Source organism: Homalodisca vitripennis, chromosome 4 (assembly GCF_021130785.1).
Source record: "Homalodisca vitripennis isolate AUS2020 chromosome 4, UT_GWSS_2.1, whole genome shotgun sequence".
NCBI classification, from domain to species: Eukaryota; Metazoa; Arthropoda; class Insecta; order Hemiptera; family Cicadellidae; genus Homalodisca; species Homalodisca vitripennis.
Genome location: NC_060210.1, coordinates 108,935,282 through 108,952,969, shown reverse-complemented (window position 1 = coordinate 108,952,969; position 17,688 = coordinate 108,935,282). Strand labels below are relative to the sequence as shown.

Genomic DNA, 17,688 nt, shown 5'->3' with positions numbered 1-17,688 from the left:
CACATTAACATCCATGTAATCAAATGTGATCCTGTATACTTTATTCAACAAAATTCGGTCTTACGTCAATCGTGTTAAAAGTTTCTCTCTGAGAACTTCCAGTAGCCTGGGCAAGTCTTTTAATGCTTTAATTGTGTATGATTTTTTACTAATCAGCCGTTTTAGTTAAGTTAGTAACTTATATTCCCGTATATGTTTCTTGTAACCCTAGTAATTTTGTTCTGTTGTGGGTCTTATTATGGCACAGGCAAGTCACTTTCATCTGGTTTCATGCTAATTTGTGTTCTGTTCCTTTTATCTGCATCATAATCTTGTCCGAGTTACCTCTAGCTGTAGAAATGAGTGTGCAAAGATGATGAGGAGGACTTAGGGGATTTTGTGAACAGAATCTTAGGGAACCTGCAAGCATAGACAAGCCTATAGGCACAGCACACAATTTAATCTGGTGTACCTTCTGATTCTCGACTCGAATCCGGGTTTCTCACCAACAAAAAGGAGATGAAGCGAGTTTTGGTCTCTTAATATAGATGGGATTAGTACAAATGCTCAGTATAAATTTTTGATGGAGCAAAAACACCACGTACAAATACGAAATGTGTAAAGTAATACCTAGAAAGAGATTTGAACTGTTATTAGAATACTTAATTTCTGTGATAATACAACTGCAGATGAAACAAACAAGCTTTACAAAATATAATTGACTCTCTGAATTAAAAATTTAAATCTGAAAATTGTCATATTTAATAATTTGGGAGTACGTTATTTTTTACGGAGATAGACGATGACTGATAGTGAGTAACCGCGTGTGCACATTGGCACTGAAGTTTCTTGCTCTTTCACTGGGATATTTATAACATGTCTTATTCCCACCTGACCTCAAATCGTTCCAAAGGAGGAAGATACTTGAAGAAAAAACAACTTGTTACTAAATACAATAAAGACCAGGTGGTACAGGAGCATACAACCTATTAGTCCTTTACTGCCATGGTACCAAGGTATGAGACAGCAGATTGGAAATAGTAAATATAATGAAACTACGAATATAATGGCCGTCACTGCTCAACCACAGTATCTTGCCGTCATGGATCCAAATATTGCGGACCTAGTGCTGCGGTGTCACCCTCCTCAGCACCTCCAACCGCTATGAGGTCAGATCCTCGCGCACCACGATGCCCATGCTCTTCAGAGTCTTCTATTTGTTACATATAGTCCGTCGGCCTTGGTAACTGACGAGACGAATGACATTAGGACGGTGCCTTTTCTTGCCGTCAGTGTTCTCTCCTATCTTCTCTTCCACTCCGAAGTTGCGAAGGTTCTGTTATCGCTGACGTTGTTCAAGGTCGTCGGACCTGTAGCCGGTCATCTAACTCCTCCAACCTCCTGGTTAGCGTGCACACCTTCTCCCGCAGCTGACCCACTTCTTCGTGAACGAATATCAGTGCCTCCCGTACAGTCCGTGAGAGATGCGAGACACAAGCTCGCAAAAAACGTCACCCAAAGAAAGATTCTCACCTAAAAGATCGGCGATGACAGTCGCATGGACTTTGGCAGCCTTATCAGTTCCAGTAGGAGCCATAGGTGTTTTGGATCAGCCTTGGTCAGATAATGTATATAAGGATCGCGCGAACTTCTTATCAGCTCCGCCAGATAACGAGACAGGCTCACTTTTAGATCCGGACCTCAACTGCAGCGGAACCAGGACATGAAATAAGTAAGTGAAATAGGCAATTGATTTTATTTTCACACGTCTTATCAGTTTAGCACAAAAGTCTCAGCAAAAATAAGATCTTAAATTACGCGTCCGTCCGTACTACAAGCCTAATATGGTCTGACCATGTTACAATAATATGTAATAAAGTCCTTGCTGGCATCCACAGTTTAAAGAAGTTTGTTAGTATTTTCCATACAGTATTACGGTGATACTATTTAAGGCACATATTTTCACACTTTAACTACTGTGAAATTTTATTTTATAAGTATGTTAAAAGTTTACATTTGTCTATATAAAATTATTGTTAATTTAATGTATATGATATGAGATTGAGTGGTAAAGAAGGCTTGACAGCCCTAACTCCACCCACCTCCTTAATAAAGGACTTTTCGTTTCATTTTAGTTTTTCGTCGAATTCTGTTGACTGATCCTAGTTTTAACTCATTGAGAAATCTAGGTTTTGCACTTTTTTGTCTATGGTTCTGTGTTTAGTAAACCTATTCATGAAACCGTCATCAGGGTTCGAACACGTTGAAGGCAGGATGGGCGACTGAATGGTTACATACTGCCTTTGACTTTTACTTGCACACTACCTTGCCGTTATATATCACAGCTGGTTGTGTGAATGGACACGACACATTAGAACCTAGCATGAGCGCCGGTTACCGAGTTGCAGAAAGTATTACTAAATTGGTTATTCAATTGCTGTAAGCGAAGTGGAAAGTGTCAATATGCTATGCTAAAAATCAGTCCAACTTACTTAACTTTTGAAATAGATTTCGTATCCGTATGAGTATTATATGACAGAAATTTAGTTTGGTAAGCTAGTTCGGTTCGGTAACGTGTAGATAGCGCTGTAATGCTAAAACCTGTATTTGGGGTTGTAATAGGTCTTCTAGTAATCGTCCCATTTTATCCATTAAATTATCAAATTATTTTGTATTATTGACAGTTTATTCAGTATATGTTTTTAAATATGTTTCTGAAATATAATATGTATTTTCTCTCACTCGCCGCTTAGTAGCGCATGACATGTCATATGGCATAAGATTACAGCATTGGATGCAATATCATCTTATGAATTGTTACGTAATTAAAACTTTAATTGCAATTAAAATGTTTTCCAAGATAATTAAAGTGTTATTTTATTCATTTGAACATTTATTGAGAATTTACAATTACTTGTATGCACTAGACGAGGATTTTTTAAATCGATTGTACTTTATACTTCCATACTTTACAGTGATATTATAATATTGTTCAAAATTTATATCTGAAAACAACAAGTATTTGTGGGTTACAAGTTCGTTTAAAAGTATTGAAACGTTTTTTTACATACATTTGCAAGCTGTATTTTAAAGAAAAAAAATCACCATTTGATTCCATTTGAAATTCGAAACTCACCTATTTGTCCATACCATAACCATTCCACGCTAAAGGCGCTAATATGCTGTACTATGTGAAATAAACCATCTTATATGCGACCTTTCAGACTCCAGTATGTATGTACCCTGAGGTTTTGTATAATTTGTGTAATATATATATAAGTCTCTTTGCGACGGTTGTTAGGCGTTGGAACTTTTTTAGTGTGTTAAAGTCAGCATAGCTACTAATAGAAGTGTATGAATTGATTTTGTAAATTTGGCAGATTTTTAATTGAAGCTTTAGTAACCTAAACTGAACAATTTCATAATCAAGGATAATCTGCAGAAGCAGGAACATATCCAGACGGTGCGATATTTTGAACACTATTTACGTGCTTCGTTATTTTCCTTATCATATATAATGTGAATACTTGTATGCTCCGTGGTTAATATTTCTCTTTTAATCTCTCCTACAGACTTTTCATTAACGTCAACTTTTGTTGGTTAAGATCTGATAATATAACGGTTAGTTTACGTTTAGGTAAAGCTTTCATACTTCTTTGAAAGTATGTAAAACTATAAAAATGGGTAACGTTCCGTGACGCGAAACGAAAGTTTTACCGTGCATAACATTCATCCATAGCCCGCGAAAAGAAATTGTTACAGTACTTCAACAATGGAAAACTTGTATAATAAACTTTCTTTATATCAAGGAACATAAATGAACCCTGAGTACATTTTAAACTTAATCTTTATTCGCCATCCTAATGTTAATATTATGTTTAATGTATAGAGATTTAGATAGTTATGCTTGATTAAACATAGTCTTACTAACACATTTAAAGTAAAAGGGCAAACATAAAACCCACATATAAATTATCGATGAAATTCCTAACAGCAAAACAATTGTTATAAATCTAAGCCCTTACTCTATGAACTTGGTATAAACAAAACTCATCACTTTTGATGCGGATGCGGATGTGAATTTCAACAAACTGTTGTTGCTGTCAGCGCGTTATTTAGCTCTAGTCATAGACATATCAAACATTTTATATACAAGTTGTTATTATTGAAGGTGCCAGTTAATGTCGAAATATCAGAACATTAGATAATTAATCGTTACAAGATAGTGTTTATTTTTTATAATGTGATGTGTAGTAATCTTGTATTATATACATTTCAATAACTTTAGGTAGATAAGGATACTAAAAGACACTTTACAATTACTTTAGATTAAAATGGAACAAATTTATTTGAAAGGGTTTCCACGTGAATGGCACAGTGAAAAAATCAACTTGTTTTCTTATTTTAGAACCTATTCTGATACCGTGAGCAAAATATTAAAAACCGACAAGTTGTATTATAAAAACATTTTAGATAAAATAATGCCAGACAGTGTTGGAAACTTGGTTAATAGTGATTTGCTTCAGTTAAGCAAAATGACAAAGTACGTTTTGCATAACTACTGTATAAAAAAAATTACATACAGGTAGTGATGTGGAGCTGGGTAAATATCCAGTAGAAAGCTAAATTTAAATTGGGTATTTACTCAATAGCCATTAAATACCCAAAACGAGGGTATTTTTAGTTTTTGAACTTTATACAAATCTTTTTGATGTTAGATGAAGTGTTGAGCAAACAAGTATTATAACATAGGTAGTCCATTCATGCCATTAAAATTGCAATTAGCAATCACATTTAATCTTCAAAACTTAAAAAAAACGTATGTTCAAGTATTTTTGGATATTTTCAATATTTTGTGCTGCTATTAATTGCATTTTTCACATCTTTATATTGCATTAATATATACTGAAATATTGTATAGGGTTGGTTAAGTTTCATTACAGTATATTGTACTTAGCAAAATACCAAATAGATTAAACTAGTGTCTAATTAGTAATGGGTTACTACACCATAGCCTAAGTGGCTTTTGTTTTTAATAACATTTTTTATACTTTATGAAAAGCTTCATTCAGTTTTATTACTGGAAAATAGCAACAATGTTGTGGAAGGAGAGGGCGCTTGCTACTTCCGTAGTTAGAATAAGCTTAATAATAATAATTTAAGGATGTGTGTTGTGTCAAAAGGTAATAAAATAAATTCAATAATAAGAATCAAAGTAAAAAATGCTTTGTCTTTTAGTTTTAAAATCTTAACTTTGACAAACCTTATAAAATGTATTTATTGTTATAATTGTTCAGTATAACTTAATGTATTTTTATAGTTTTTAATTGTTTGCTCATTTATTTTTCACATTTCATTACAAACACTGTTCTGAAAAACACTTGTAATATATTGCAAAATGTACACTAAAAACTTGATATCCTACCTCTTGAGTTTAGACAGAAAAGAACAATATTAAATTTCAAACACTTTTATGCTCTTAAGTTTAATCATAGAATTATAGTAAATGTATAATTTTAAAAGTATAATTAAAACATCCAAAAGATGTTTTTAATTTTTTTAAATTTTTATGGGCTGTTCTTAAAAATAATTTTTAAACTTTATTGTATTTCAATGTTTAAACATTATAAATGTTTTAGAATACGAGAAAAACTAAAATGTGTTTAAAAGTTTGCTGATTAGACATCCCCCATAATTCTGTGATTCAAAAACAAGAAGGTGCAATATCGTTCTTATGGAGTAAAGAGTTTTGTGATCTTTACTACAGCAGGTTTTAAACCTACTTTAGACATAGGCCTATGTCATGAATTTCTGGCTTCTCATGGAACTTTTATCTCAATGTTTGCAAATCATTCACGTCTAAAGAATTTTGTTTGAGAATATACCTATTTGATTCTATTCATTAATGTTTAAACCTAAGTAGCAAGTCCAAATTATAGTTTATATAAAATTTTAATAACTTAAAAACGAGTGTTGAAACAACTCTGAAAATTGAAGTTATTTTTATATTTAAATACCCAGATTTATAAACATTAGGTATTTGCTCTGATTCATAAATGCGTAGGTATTTTACATGCCTGTATAGCTTACTCATATTCCACCAAAAGAACAAATTAATTTCTTTTTAACATCCTTTTCTACCTCTTAGGCTGATTAAACAGATTTATAAATAATTAATTTCAAACTCAAATTAATTTTTAAATTCATCTAGACCAATAAGTTACACCTATTACGGTGATAGGCATGTTTCTAAAAACACATAACAACTAGAGTTTAAGTCTGATTTTTTTACTATTCAGAATTATACTGTCACAAACTGTTGTTTTCTAGGCAGATTTGTTGAATAGGCCATTTGTTAAAAATCAATGCAATTTAAGTTATTTGAATTTTTTCTAATATGAGTATAACGTTTATCCCTGCCCCATTAATAACAGGTTAAAATAGAAAAGAACGATAAAGCAAAAAGTCTTGGCGATTACTCTAATATATGTTAACTCATCAAATAATAATGGTGTATATGTTATTTAGTACATTTAAGTTCGACAGAATCCTACTGTTAGATGTATTATTATTTATTTTTATTTTAATGTTATTTGGAAATTATTTTCTTAGTATCTAAATTTAAGTCTAGTTTATTTGACATAAATCTTTATTTAGATATTATATCTAACAATATTATTTACATAATATGCAATATATTAATTTAATAACATAAGTCTTCTCTAATTTTACAATTCCCTTTGAAATCAAATTCAACTACAATGTCCTAACCATACTGTTAGCTTTTAACTTTAAGAGTCAGTTGTCATGGTAGCAATCTTGATTTAAACCTTATAAGAACAATGTTAATCATCATACACTTTTCCAACCTTACTTTTAGTCGTAGAATTATGGGAAATGTCTCATTTTAAAGATATATTTAATATGCATCCTAACATTTTATTTTATTTTTTAAATATTTTTGGTTATTAAGAAAATCATTTTAAACTTTTCTATACTTTACCATTTAAATATTAAAATGTATGAGCTTTACAAGAAAAACTAAAAAGCATTTTGATGTGTACTAATAAGATCTAAAAATGGGACATTTTTCATAATGCTACGATTAAAGATATGGGTGTAAAAGTGCATAAGTTCGGACAAGTGCATAACAGTCATTTCAGAACGACCGGCACTTAAGTTGATTTAAGTACATACTACTATATTTGGCTAATTTTTTAATTGTATGTGTACTGATGTTCACAACTTGATTTTCACCAGGAGTGGTGTAGTTTGTAGGGATAAACATATATTTTTAGGTAGATTAGTTATGTAACTAATTGACAATACCATAACAGAAAACCTATTAAATATAAAAATAAATTTGTAACTGATTAAAAACTGATGAAATGTTTTAAATAAAAAAAATCTATACTGATTAAATTTAGTTTTTTATGTTTAACTCTCTTAAGACCAGATGTACTCAGATACAAAATCTACAACTGTGCATATATTATATCATCAATAGTCCTACAAGGGTTAACTTCTACTAAAAACAGATAATGATGAATTTTATTTTTATTGAAACCTATCAGGACTGTAAACACATCAGATTTTTTAGCTCATCATATAAAAATTGTCCATTGTTATATCTGAGTTAAAACGTTTCCAAATTTAACTCTTTGAATCCAAGGATTATTTCACTGGTTTTTATTATTTGCCTGGGTCCCGCTGCATGCCACTGATATATCTGATGTCTTGAGTTCCAGCCATATTTCACCAATAGTGTAAAAATAAGTTCTCTGAAATTGCAAAAAATTGTATTTACTGATGAATATTACTAACATTTTAATTACCTTATAAACTCTATCATGCACATTATACTAGATTTTCTAATCATGCACAAAAATATTTTATGAAATAATATGTTGCTTAAAAAAAATCTGTTTCAATGTTTCAAGCATTTTAAATCCTCAATGGTTGAAAATAGAGAAACAAATATTCAGATTCAAAACAAATATTTTATTAGAACACTCAAGAATAAATTATTAACCAAAGGTTTATTGAATTATATGCATGAATGTCTGAGGTAAATATAACATCAGGAAAAGGGACTTTTTCAGCATTGTGAACAGAAAATTGCAATAACAAAATAAATTAATTTGATACTGTAAATTAATAGTAAACAATTACTATAGGACCAAGTTAAACGAAAAAAAAAATAATACTAATAAAACAGAAAATAATATCACTACAACCTAATTTAATTGTTGGTTTTATTTAACTTCTTAGTGATGTTTTTGTGGAAAACGTGCATGTTTCATATTAATAGGTCTTAACATTCACAAAAGAGTTGTAAATATAAAGCAAGCGCTAAAAATTACAACAAGAAAGTTGGGTGCAAAAGTAACAATACATTACTGAAAGCTGTTGCAGTATTGACAATGAAATATCAATAACCCTCTTAAAAATTTAAACATTGTCTACAAATTGATTAAAAAGTGGAGTTATTATAACTTAGTAGACCTTTCATATTGGGCATATTTTTTTAATTTAAATTGTATATTTACAAAAATTGTAAACATACTTAAAATATGCTGTTAGGATCATATACAAATGCATACCACGTCCTACAATTAGAATTTTGTGATTATAAAAATTAATAGTTTAATGAGGTGAAAAGTTGATTTAGTTATAAAATATAGACAAATCACAAATTTTAATTAATTTAGTTATTATTGAGTCAAATTATAATGAACTATGGAATTATCATATATGCTACTTTTTACTGGATATTGAAAAAATTATCTTTAATCACTAGTGAAACAAACTTTAAAGGTTCATAGTAGAATGTTTTATTTTGTTTAGATTACATTGTATTAATACTGTAATAAGGCACATTGTAATATTGGTTCATTTATGATGATATAGTTAGTGCTTATTGTTCTATCACTCAATCTCATAAATACAAATTAATTGCTAAATGTAGTTAATTGCTTATCTCGAAAACAACTGGACTGATTCAGCTAATTTCTTAAAAAAAATATTTATTGAAGTCCGAGGAAGGTTTTTTACCTTTAATTTCTTGTTCAGTGCAATAAGGCATACTCAGTATAATTAAATTGAACCAGAAATGCTCCTAAATACAGAAACCTGATCGAAGAGTAATTCGTAATATCTCTTAACCTCTGATCCTCTTAACCATAGACACTGAAAAATATGTACCTTGTGTATGCCTACATATGTTTTTAACATATCATCACAATATATTTGTAAGTGTTTATAATACCCCTGGAGGGTTCATTTCTGGCTGGTTTATACCTGGTTGAACCTTCACTGGGTACAGCAAAAACCGATGTGTCACTTAAATCTGGGCAACTTTATTGATATCCAGGAATGTCACATCATTAACTGCAAGTTTGAGATATCGGGGAACAAGGGTAGATTGATAAGTCTAGTCTATTGGGAGAGATGACTGTTTGAGTTGGTGGGGCTCCCTAAGTGTTAAGGACTGTTGCTAGCCAAGACTTAAGGGCATGCCATCTCCTGCCTGCGTTGACTGGAGAGACTGGTGTAGAGCTACCTTCCCCTTCTTCTAAGGAGACAAGACAGATTAATGCCCAAAATTCTTCTTCATGTATCTTATATGTGGCTTATAATGTATGTAAATGATTTTAATAAAAAGGCTACAGACTTTGATTTTGAAAATTGTGTAGGAAGCAATGGGTAAAAGCTAGTTGCAGATAAATAAGTATTTTCCTCTAATTTTAATTATTTTTGCTACAATTAATATAATTATTCTCTTTTTCAGTGTTCACCAATTAAGACCAGTAAATATAAATGAGAAAAAATTAAAACACCAATATGTAAAAAGATTTCCTATAAAAAAGGAAACTTTTTTCTCAAAACAGAACCTAAACTTTAAAAAAACACCTTACAAAAACAAAGATAACTCTGTGGAAGAATTTAATTTAATTTCAAACTCTTGTTCGATAGATTTTCCTGACTGTGTTAAGTTTCCAAGCTTACTTAATAGTCCTCAAAACAGCAACACACAATTTATAGAATCATGTCAAAATATTAACCCATGTCCACAAAATGAAATTGTCAATGAAGATGTAAATAAAACATTATTACAAACTAATTATTCAAAGCAATATGATGCAAAACTTCAAGTACCTGCAAATTCTCTTATTTATCCAGGAAAAGGCAACGCTTCAATTGTTAATTATAACAATGCCATACAAAGGAGGAAAAGGGAAATACTACTATCAGTAAGTACTATTGTTTACTTTTGTTAGCAGTTACTTTGTGTCTGAAACAATATAGGATGATTTGGAGATCTAACAAAAACTTGAGGTGTAGTGGTCGATTTCAATTTCTTGGGTCCCTATGTCCGTAAAAATTTGGAGCCCCCAAACTCTTGTTTGTTACTTGTGTAAATTATTCTAACTAAAGTTGATAAAAAGAATAAATTCGTATTTCTCACAAGATATATATTTTTAGGATTTGAAATGACTTAAAATAAAACACCTTACTTTTTGAGTAACTAAACAACGAGAAAATCGTTAGTGTGGATTATGATAATACCTAAGTGTGTATATGGTAGTAACCTCCTCTAAGTTCTTGGTCTCTTTGCACCTGCGGCCCATAGGCTTGGGCCTGTTTGTAAATCTTCCACTAAATAGATGACTAAAACCCGTTCATGTATTTTTTGGACATAAAGAAAACAAAAATAAAAAATGTCAAGAATGACAGACACTGCCTGTTCCATTATATTTTTGATATAATCTTATGTAATCACAAATACTCATAAATAGTGCTGCCATGAGCCAGACTAAGTGAATTTTTGGAAAACATATCATGAAACAATTGGTCCATTGTCACACCAATCATTGTTCTGTATAAAATATTTATCTGCCAAACAGTAAACGGGGCACCAAACATGCTACATCCAGCATGGAAGGAACCACGCATTGCCATCGTTTTCAGGAGAACTTTTGGACTTACAAAGAACACTTCCAAATTTTTTACTTTTTTTAGAAAGTATTGTGTTGAAGGGGGTAAATTAATCTACAATTATACAACACTTTTCAACCTTAAAATTGATTAAAATGAACTTATATGTACCTATGGTATAAATGACTAACTGAACTGTCTATTGGTTTTTATAAAATCAATAGATTTAGTTACATTAAATTTTATTTAAAGAGTATAGAAAATGTTCATTACTGTTGGCAAAATGCAACTCATATCACTGAGATGATTTTTTTCTAGCATCAACCAGCAGCTAGAAAGAATAAGAATCTTAAAAGAGGTAACAATTTTATTGTATCATTTCGAATTCATGATCCATTTGAACATACTGAAGAGAGTAAAGTAGAGAATTTTATTCAAGAAATTCTTCTTCTTGATTACCAAACATTGGACTGTTTACGAGACACAATCATTTGTGAATCAGACTTTCAAGATGTTCGAGGAGACGTCAGCGAAGACCCTGATGTGCCCTTGACTAAAATGTCCAGGGTAAGACTACAATATTAAATTTTATGATTAGTAATAATTGTATAATAAGTTATCTTATTTAAATACATTTATATATTAGGAGAGCCAGTGACAACAGCCTAAGCCATTGTAGTTTGAGCCTGTTAAAGGCAATGCACATCTGTAGACAATTTTTCCTGTACTGTACATCTCATACTTTATTTTCACCTTATTAAACAATATGAACAAGCTGAAATGGGGACAGCTACCTTGTCCAAACATAAAGAAATGGTCAGACACTTAAAAAAAAAGAACGATCTCTCCCTTTTAAAAGTCAGAATATAGATTAATTCAACAATGGAGGGATTTTAATGTGTAATAAGATTGTACTTACATTTACCATAATTTTGTTAAAAATATATAGAAACACCACATTTAAAATGTAAAAGACTATCCTCAGCTAGATCAATAATCTTCCACATATCAGTAAAAATAACTGGAGCATGTAAACTAATATTATCAAATCACTAGTGCTTTCAGTGCCAAAACATACTAGATTTTTTAACTGCAATAAAATTATTTTTGGACTTAATAAATCTGTTTAATTTTATCTCCAATGTTGACACATATATCTTGTTACTATAATTTCTTTACTAAAAGTATTTTCAAATGTAGTGCATTTCTGATATTTTATTATTTGGTATATATATTCTTAATTAGTATATTAAAATTAACAATATTTTTAAAAAGATTCTTCATTTTTTATGAATCACCACATGACATAATTGTAATACTTGACTTAAAATAACATTAAAATCAAAATCATAGAACTATGTACAAAAACCAAATTTATTTTGGATGAACAATGTTATAAATTACATCTAAGAAGAAAATTAAAGTCACGCCTAATAGAACAATCTTTTTATTCAGTGAAAGAGTACATTGAAAACGAATAGGAACATAAATTATGCATGACAAACTAAATTTTAATTTGAATTATTAAGTCTATTTTGATGAAGTGTTTCATCATTTATGCACCCAAGGAAAACGTCAGGCATTAGACTATGAAATATAGTACTAGTACATGTTTGTTTTTTTTTTAAATGTAATGTCCAAAAAATCTTGTTTACTGTTTAATTTGTTGTTGTGTTGTAACATTAATGTATGTTATTTAAATAGTTTTGTTTCACTAGAAACAGTATCCTTGTTCACATTTATATTTACGTAATGTTGCAGGATGTATATAGATCAGCAATGTTCTACTTTGACAACACATTTTATGTAGATAAACGTCACGTGGACTGTGAAGATTACAGTTCAAAAGTCAAAGAATGGGGTCAGTCCCATAACATCAAATTTGGCTCAACCTGTGACATGAGTCTCATGAAAGTTGGAAATCTCAATGTTCGTTTTGGTTATCCTTACTTGTATGTGCATCAAGGAGTTTGTGAGCACCTTGTCATTGTGAATGATGCCAGGTCAGTTTGTTCTTATCTTTTATTCTGTTTTTTAAGTGAATATAATTTTAAATTGTGAAAGCAAAGTTGAGAATTATGCTACTGTTTACATAAACTTCTTGCCTTAGCTACACTTTAAGCAATAAAAAGGACCTTAGTTTAAAAACAGAGAATAATTATGTCTAATTCGAAATTTGAATTATGAGCCAGATATTATTATGAGGAGAATTTAAAAAATAAGAAATGATCCGTCCGTTTCAATTTAATATCTGGTGCATAAATATGATTTTCCAGATAAAGCAAAAATATGTCAAGATTTTTATTATTTTAAGCAAATACTCTCGAGTGTTAACCCTAGAACATTACCGTGTGTAATTTTTACGCATATGCGTCATCTTTATAGTCACACCTACTCTCCCCCCCCACTCTTCCTGTTCAAGCTTTGGACAGTGCTTCTACTCATCAATGGTCGTTCGGCCTCCGAAGTGTGAGAATGTGTGTAGTTCTTTTTTTGTCTCAGTATTGATTTTTTATTTAGGCTGTGCATCAATTTTACGTAGCAGTAGTATTGCTTGATATATAAAATACGTACATTTTACGTATAGGTAGTGATAAGTGTGTATAGTAAAATAAGTAAGTAAACCTATTTTAGGTTGTCTTTTGGTTAAAAAAAGTATTGGAGTTAGTAGACAATTTGTAGTATCAAAATGGAAAGCACACGTACTGTCGAAGATGATGAAATTCTCAATTTACTTGAGAAAGACATTAATGACGACGATATCTTAGAATCCCAAAGCTCTTCAGAAGATGAGTATGACAGTGATGCAGACCTTGAGTTCATGCCAATGAAATTTCAGACGAGATTATCATGCCCATAAAAAATATTGAGAGGAAACAGACCCAGGGGTCAGCAAAGAAAAGAAAAGATAATGATGTAGTGGCAGTAGGATCTTCAAAAGTACGAAAAATAACTGGTTGCTAGGAATCGAGACTTGCCTTTTATTTCAACAGAACAAGAAAAAACTGATACTATAAAAATTTTCAAGCCAGATACAGACACGCTTTTTGGAAAGGATGAGTTTCTGTGGCATTGTAGATATGAAGATAAGGTTAGGAAAACACCTGCAAAAAATATTGTTCACATTAACCCTGGTCCTACCACAAATGCAAGGCAGTCTCAAGACCCTATAGAGTGATTCAAGCTTTTTCAAAAACTAATTGACAAGATCATATAATATACAAATGAAGAAATAAGTTTGAAAAGAGCTAAGTATAAAAATCCATCACATTTTTTTCAGACATATGTAGACTCAAAAGTAATACACTCATTTTTGGGCCTACTGATTTTGTCTGGTGCTCTAAAGGACAATCACCTTTCATCAAGGCTTTTGTTTAACTCTAATCTATGTGGCAATAAATATTGAACTACAATGTCTAAAAGGTTTTGTTTTATTGTTGACTGCTTGAGATTTGATTGCAAAGATATAAGAGAAGAAAGGAAGAAAGAGACATACAATTACACATACATGCACACACGCTTAACACACGCATCCTCACCTTAAGCACGCACATAGGCAAGAAAATACACAAACACAATATACAGACATGCAAATAAACCTTCACCTAACCTAAAAAATAAAACAAAAATAGACATCTCTACGTAAAATTTACGTATTGGTAGTAATAAAGGTATATCAAAACACAGTAGTGTTCTAGGGTTAAGCAAACGTGGTGTGTATAAACTGGAAAAATTAGTGTATGATCTTCTGCTTAATGAGAAGGAAGAGTGAGTTGCCATGATTAAAGTGTCCTCTCAATAATAAAACTTTACAGTTTTGAGTAATAAATTAATAATACAAAACACATGCAAATACTCACTAGTTATGCATACACATTCAAATATATTTGTCTTATTTTAAGCCTTACAAACAAATATCCAAGGTGTTTTTAGTGTTCTGTACTAAAAATTATTTTATTTTATAAATTTTTTTAATTGTAGGTTTACACCATAGTTCTACATCAATTAAACAGATGCTAAAGCATAATTAATTCTATAGCCAGGCTGTAGCCTTGATTCTGCCTTGTGGAAGTCTATAAGGCAGTCCATTAAAAAACAAAACCCCCTGTAGTTGTAGTTGGACTACATTTTGTTCACAAGTAACAAGGGCAAGTCAGACCTTTGTAGTTCCTCCAGGCTACTGATGTAGCTTTATTTCAAGATAACCCTATCTGAGGGTAACATGTGCAACAATAACAATACCTAATCTGAGGTTAATCTAGCTATTTAATCTTACAACATTTAATCCGTGTTCAAAATTCAAGATTTTCTTCTTTAGCCACTTTAATGCTCATTTTTCTCCTAGAGATCTGTGAAACAACAATGCAAACAGACAAGACAGTCTAGGAGTTAGTTCATAACTTATTTTTTTGCACCATGTAAGATTAGAGATACAAGTCTAGCGATGTAGCCACTCATATGTGGAAGTCATATTTATGATGTTCAGGCTGGTGACAGGCGCAGAATCACTACGTTCTCGTGATTACCCATTGATATCTGCCATCCCACGCTACAATTCTGACTGCTGCAATATTTGCCACACTTCACCAGCCTGGTAATTTATTCATATCATCTATTAATCTCTAAAAGGTTTTGTACTCATTGTATCAGTTTTATGACAGAAATAGGTAGGGTTTGTCATAACAAGTCACAAATAGACTGCCAGTAGAAATTTTTATAAATTTGAATAAAGTACCAGTTCATAGATAGCAAAGTAATAGCCGAACACAAATAAACTCATCAAAATTTCAGGTTGTCAAAGGTTATAAAATAACAAAAATTATTTCATATAATACATAATTAATTATATAAATGTAGTGATTCAAACAACAGACATTGAGATTTTACAGGTACACATACGGACATTTGAATGTTTAATAGTAAGAAACTATTATATGATGAAATATGCTTACAAAATTATAAACAAAGTGTAAGCACAGAGTTATAATGATGTTTATGTGTAATGAGATTGTATACCTGATCTTCACTGATGTGACAGGAGATAATGAAAAGGAATCTGTCACAGCCTTGTACAGCTAAGGTACAATAGTCATACCAGGATACCTATCTGTATCCTTGTCATCATTGATTTAGATTTGGTAATTTAAACGAAAACAATAAATTTGAATCTTTTAACGGGCGTTTATTAGGAAAAAGGACTCAACCCGCTCCAATTAATCCAAATAAAAAGAAGAAAAATTTTATAACATATTTTAAAATATTGATAGTCTAAAATGTTTGATTTTTTAGAACTAGTTTTTACCTTCCTCTTCCAGGTTTTAGATAATCCTAAAATATATGGTTATGCATACAAGAAAGTAAACAACAAAAATGTGTTAATAAACACAAAAAAATCAAATGACAAAAAATTATTATTATTTCAAAACTAAAAAAAAAAACATGATATCACTACACTAAAATCAAAACAAAACAGGCACTAAAGGCAGTAACAGAACACAGATGGAGTGCTGTGACAGAATTATATTTAAATTGTTATTTTTGCCTACAGTACCGAAACTACTTGAGATAAAGCCAAAGTTTAATTACAATAAATTTTCGTTTTTTACTATCTTTAATTTAGTGTAATACAAACCAGACAGTTTTATTTAATATTTTGTTATATGTCAACACTTTTAAATTTCAAAAATGTACATAATTTTTAAATGTAAAAATATGTTGGGTAACAAGTGAAGTTTCATAAGTTATTCAACAAACAATAAAAAACCTGTTAAAAGTTTTTTTAGATTTTTTAACATCCTGTACATTTACTATCTAGTTGAAGTAGTGTGCAGATATTACATAAGTTTTAAAAGTTTAGCACAAACACTAGTTGTACCTCAACAATTTTTTGGTTAATCCTTTTATTAGATTTATAGATTTACGATTATGATTTTAAATGTCGCATTAGTATTAATATTAGAATTTGAAATTGTTAACAACTTATATATTATAATGTATATGTTGGCAGCTGGATAGTGACACATAATGACCGTCTGCTGTATGACTTCACTTTCTTGTGCAAAACCTGCTTTAAGATGTTTAACTACGTTGATGGTAAAAAGTGTGGCAACTTCAAGGCATATCGTTGCTTCCAAAAAAGTGCACTTCTATAATACTATAAACTACTCTAATAATAATCATTCTTTGTTGTTAAAGTAAAACAAATTATAGGTATTTCTACTTAACAAGAAGTAAAAAGTGGTTACATATACATGTTAATTTATTCTAACTACTTTAAAGGTTTTGTGTTAATTTAGAATCTTGATTTTCATTATTCATTGTATCAGTCTACTTAAGCAATAAAATTACCATTTCAACAATAGAAATTTATTTTATTATATAATATAATTATGAATAATTTAGCTGATGTAAATAGAATTATCTATCTAAGATGAGTTATATAAAGCTAGGTGTGTGCTGTTTCTTCTCATAATATGTGAGTGAACGTATTATTAATTTAAAAAGTACATTAGAATCCTATTCCACAGAATTCAGAGGACTAAAATAACGTGATTATGTTGCAAAGTATGTATTATGGAATAACAGGTAAAATTATACTATATTGGAGATACATTACTTTGCTTTATACTCATTTTTACTGTAAGGTTCTTTTTTGGTTAAGAATCGATTTTTCTAAAAGGGAAATCGGGATAATCAGATGTTAGTAATCAAGATTGTAGGGTATATCAAGAGGACCACCTTTGTTAAGTATGTATGGAAAGCATAACATAA

General features: G+C 30.5%; 1 protein-coding gene across 2 annotated transcripts; it reads left to right on the top strand.

The window, feature by feature from the left end:
- Nucleotides 1–3,111: 3,111 nt before the first annotated feature.
- LOC124359945 lies at nt 3,112–17,278 on the top strand. 2 transcript variants are annotated; one of them, XM_046813135.1, is made up of 6 exons: nt 3,112–3,209; nt 9,770–10,232; nt 11,236–11,484; nt 12,679–12,920; nt 15,404–15,511; nt 16,925–17,278. In XM_046813135.1, exons 1-6 carry the CDS (start codon nt 3,190–3,192, stop codon nt 17,067–17,069), a joined length of 1,227 nt encoding a protein of 408 aa, XP_046669091.1. In that variant the 5' UTR covers nt 3,112–3,189; the 3' UTR covers nt 17,070–17,278. The 2 variants fall into 2 exon arrangements, with proteins under 2 accessions (XP_046669091.1, XP_046669090.1); XM_046813134.1 differs by lacking the exon at nt 3,112–3,209 and adding an exon at nt 4,106–4,522.
- The last annotated feature ends 410 nt before the right edge of the window (nt 17,279–17,688 follow it).

What these genes read in the sequence shown, in the direction of transcription:
- LOC124359945 (XM_046813134.1), top strand. Translation starts at nt 4,314, where the DNA reads ATGGAACAAATTTATTTGAAAGGGTTTCCACGTGAATGGCACAGTGAA. An exon ending in CCTTGACTAAAATGTCCAGG is followed by an intron (nt 11,485 to 12,678) that starts GTAAGACTACAA and finishes GTAATGTTGCAG; the next exon opens with GATGTATATAGATCAGCAAT. An exon ending in GTCATTGTGAATGATGCCAG is followed by an intron (nt 12,921 to 15,403) that starts GTCAGTTTGTTC and finishes TATGATGTTCAG; the next exon opens with GCTGGTGACAGGCGCAGAAT.